This window comes from Mastomys coucha, unplaced genomic scaffold (genome assembly GCF_008632895.1).
Source record: "Mastomys coucha isolate ucsf_1 unplaced genomic scaffold, UCSF_Mcou_1 pScaffold12, whole genome shotgun sequence".
Lineage (NCBI taxonomy): Eukaryota > Metazoa > Chordata > Mammalia > Rodentia > Muridae > Mastomys > Mastomys coucha.
The window spans coordinates 45,928,361-45,932,586 of NW_022196894.1; the positions used below are offsets into that span (position 1 = coordinate 45,928,361).

General features: G+C 45.5%; 1 protein-coding gene and 1 non-coding gene across 3 annotated transcripts in view; one reads left to right on the forward strand and one right to left on the reverse strand.

Moving 5' to 3' along the window:
* The window catches only part of LOC116086766, a 182-nt gene extending 115 nt beyond the window's left edge, over positions 1–67 (reverse strand). The window contains exon 1 of the small nuclear RNA XR_004117112.1: positions 1–67. This exon is cut by the window's left edge and continues 115 nt beyond it. This is a non-coding gene — a small nuclear RNA (U2 spliceosomal RNA).
* The window catches only part of Dppa4 (developmental pluripotency associated 4), a 9,054-nt gene extending 5,448 nt beyond the window's left edge, over positions 1–3,606 (forward strand). For both annotated transcript variants that reach the window (XM_031364705.1, XM_031364706.1), the window contains 3 exons: positions 112–406; positions 2,277–2,472; positions 3,069–3,606. In XM_031364705.1, coding sequence (XP_031220565.1) covers positions 112–406; positions 2,277–2,472; positions 3,069–3,102 — 525 coding nt within the window. In that variant the 3' untranslated portion in view covers positions 3,103–3,606. The remainder of the gene's footprint in view (positions 1–111; positions 407–2,276; positions 2,473–3,068) is intronic.
* Positions 3,607–4,226: the final 620 nt, after the last annotated feature.

Sequence of the window (4,226 nt, forward strand, 5' to 3'; positions counted from 1 at the left end):
GTATCAGATATTAAACTGATAAGAACAGATACTACACTTGATCTTAGCCAAAAGGCCGAGAAGCGATGACCTGTCAGCTCTTAATGTTCCCCATTATCTATAATACCCTAGCTTGAGTTGAAGAATGTTCCTGACTCAGCCAAAGAGGCCAGGTTGAAGACATCTCACAAAAAAATGAAGACCGAACCGGGGGAGGAGTCTCAGGTGACAGTTCCCCTTGAAATCATCCCTGTACCAGAGGATCAGATACCTGCCCTCGTGGATCCTCCTATGCTCTATGAGGAAGTGAGCACCACGGTTGTGACTACACCTGCCAATGAGGCAGTGTTGGCATCTTGGGCCAGAATTGCATCCAGTGCTAATAGATTCGAGACAGTGCCGGCCAGTGCATCATCGGAAGTCAAAGGTTAGAATCCCCCACAGTCACGCGTGTGGACCTTACCCATGCTATTGTTCCTAAGTTCCACTTTGGGCAGGGCCTGACTGAAACCTAGTATTATTCCTTTGCACTAAGAAGAATCTTTGGTAATTTGAGGTTTGTGTATCGCTGGCTCTCCTGGAACTCTGTAGATCAGGCTGGCCTTGATTGATCTCCTGGATCCTCCTGCCTCTGCCTCCTTGAGTGCTTGAGTTTGTACCACAATCCCCTGGTAGACAAGAAAGAATCTTTAAGAGTATAGTGCAGGCATATGACCTTTTACCTTGAATTTCTATCAGCTACTCAGGCAATAAAGAGGCTGTTGATCCAGGATGTCATGCTTTGAAAATAACCTCAAATTACTCATTCACCAAGCAAGAGAACCCGTGTGCTTAGTGTGCCTTCTTCCTATATTTTTCAATTGAAGGGGCTGAAGACGGATCTCTTGGCATCTGTTAAGTTGATTATATTAACAATTTACAGTTTCTTCTTAATAAGCATAACTAATCAAACATGTCATAATAAGCCTATGGTCCCAGTGTCTGAGTTCAACCTGGACTACATGAAACTTTCAAAAGAATAAGAGAGCTTGTGTTGTAAGAATAGGAAAGAAATGCAATGAAGGAAAATCATGTTTAGCATGATAACAGTGGTTGATTCTAGGGCTAGAAAGATGGCTCAGAGGTTGAAATCACTTCTAATTGCCAAGGAATCTGACCATAGCGCTTGGGAAACAAAAGCAGGTAGACTAACAGGGCCACCATAGTTGCATGGAGAGACCCTATTTCGTGAAATCCCTTTAATTTTCTGGAAGGTGGGTTTTTTTTTGTTTTGGTTGGTTGGTTTTATTTATTTATTTTTTTTAAGGTTTATTTTATTTATATGACTAAACCGTAGCTGTCTTAAGATACACAAGAAGAGAGCATCAGATCCTATCACAGATGGTTGTGAGCCACCATGTGGTTCCTGGGAATTGAACGCAGGACCTTTGGAAGAGCAGTCAGTGCTCTTAACTGCTGAGCCATCTCTCCAGCCCCGTTTGGGGTTTTTTAATAAAGTGGTTTTTTTTGTTTTTTTGTTTTTTTGTTTTTTTGATATTTTCTTTATTTACATGTAACTTTCTCCATTCCCGGTTTCCCCTCCAAAAAACAAACAATCAAACAAAAACAAATCCCTGTTGCCTCCCACCTCCCCATGCCTGTCACCCCGCCCTCTCCTACTTTCTGGCCCTAGCATTCCCCTACACTGGGGCACAGAACCTTCACAAGGCCGAGGCCCTCTCCTCCTATTGCTGATTCAAACCTGCAATCCTGTACTATACACATGCTGCCAGAACAATCAGACCCCTCCATGTGCAGTCCTTGGTTGGTGGTTGAGACCCTGGGAGCTCTGAGGGTACTACTTAGTTCATATTGTTGTTAGTCCTAAGGTGCTGCAAACCCCTCAGCTCCAATAAAGTGTTTTTTTATTGTTGCTTGTTTGTTTGTTTTCTCTAACTCAGGCTGTCCTGGAACTAAGCTCTGTAGATCAGGCTGACCTCAACCTGACAGCCTGCCCCTACCTTAGGGCTGGGAATTAAAACCATGTACAGCCACCACCCAGCAATTTTCTGGGAGTTTTGTTTGGTATATGTGTGATGTGTTAGAATCACTCATGCAGGCTAAAGCAAATACTGTACCACTGAACTACATCGATGACCCTAAAGCCTGAAGGTCTCTTGTAAACATTCATGGTAGGTAACAAGATGGATCGAGATGAAGGTTGGATTCCCAGTCTTACCTCAGGGCCGGCATTTCAGAGAGGCATCATGTCTAGGCTGAAACTGGTGTGTTCATGTTAATTCTCTTTGCTCCCACAGGGGAAATGTGGTGTGTGGTTCATGGGACAAGCCTTCCTGGGAACTCACGTGGTTGGGTTCGGCTACAGTTCCACGCTGGACAAGCCTGGGTACCCGATAAGAAAGGGAAAGCTGTTGCCCTCTTCCTGCTTCCCGCCTGCACATTTCCACCCCCACACCTGGAGGACAACATGCTGTGCCCCAAGTGTGTTCATAAGTGAGTGCTATGGGCACTTTACGTTGCCTGAGGGAAAGGTTAATTTTATTTAGCTGTGTTTGAATATTACTTACCTTGCTCGTGTAAGTAAACTCCCAAGGAGCTGCATTTACAGGTCTAAAACTTGCTATGTAGATCGTGCTAATCTCAACTTGGAGCCACATCGTTTGCCTGCCTCTGCCTCTGCCTCTGCCTCCTACTTGGCATTAAGCCACACTAGCAGGTTTTGATCAGGCTCACCTTGATCAAACGGCTGAAGCCAGCCTTGACATTCTCACTGTCCTGTCTCCACTTTCCGAGCATGGGATTGCAGGTGTGTCCCCAGGCCTGGCTTATGCCCTGCTGGGGATCAAACTCAAAGCAAAGGTTCCTGCGTACATTCCCAACAGATTTTGTCTAATTTAAATCTTAGTGCCTCTTCCTGGTTCTGGTCTCTGATCTAGGTATGACACACCTTGTAACCCCATGTAGTGTAGACTGGGATAATTGGAAGTTAAGAGCAAGCCTGATCTACCTGAGACTCTGTCAGGGGTGGGTAAAGTGGTGAAGGAAGACATAAGTAAACTAATGAATCCATGAATTCTTTTGTTTTCTAGGAACAAGGTCTTAACTAAGAGCCTCGAAGGATAAAGGACAGATCTCTTACGTTTGAGCTAGCTGCTGGCATCACTCACTCTTGTGGTGTGATCGCAGAACTGCAGCTGACACTGAGACTGATAGACATCCACATCTCTGCCTTTGAAGGTGCCTTTCTCACCCAGAAATTATGGGATATTGTAAGTTAGTTGATGCTTAAGTCCAAGCAGTTTAGAAAAAGCCACTGAGGCCACCTTTGCTCATTGTGATGACTGAATACTGAGAGTGGCCTCTTACTCTTGTGTTAAGATAAAAAAATGTCCTATATGTTTCGCTGCAGGTAGGTACTGGGGCAGGAATGTAACATCTCCAGATACAAAGGTCTGACACCAGCAACGGGGTCATAGCCAGTTCAGCGGTCAACTGTAAAGATTTAGCCTATACTTGTAGCCTGTGCATGCCCTCTTCCCTAGGTTGTAGTGTGTTAGTAGTGTTTAGTACTTGGGTTTGTTTTCTGCTGTTGTAAAATATTACACTAAATCTGACTTGTGGCTTTTGGTTTTGTTATCTGTTCGATTGATTACTTTCCCCGAGTTCCTTCTGCCCCTCTCTGGACACCCATGTTTGAAAGGGCTTTGGAACAAGGCTTGGAGCAGAGGGAGGGAGGGTGGGCCACCATCCCAAGCCAGGCTACTCACAATTGATGTGCTCGCTGTGTGAGGGAGTAAAGACCACCATCACCACTTTATGTCCTCTGTGCCAGCGATGCACAGTTATTCCGTAAAGGAGATGAATGGACCAGGAGCATGCTTGCTTGGCTTCTTGGGAGGACTGAGTATAGGGTAGCGCGGAAGCTTTCTGTGAGATTGCTAGGCTTCTGTCTGTCCCAGTGTCATCTCCTGATGGACCCTGCCCCCCAGTTTGTATTTGATGTCATACCCTTGGACCGTGCAGGTCTTGCTTCTTCCTCCGTCCCTTGTCTGAAAAGGACATGGAGAAAGTGTCTTAGATGAAATCCACAACAGGAGGATGGCTGCTGTGCTGACCAGGCTCCTGGGGAGTAAGATAAGATTTGCACTTGAGTTTTCCAACTAGATGGAGTCCAGCCAGAGTTAGGTCCCCCACCCACAAATGTGTATGGCATGCCCACGTGTAGATGTCAGTAGGAATCTTGGCGT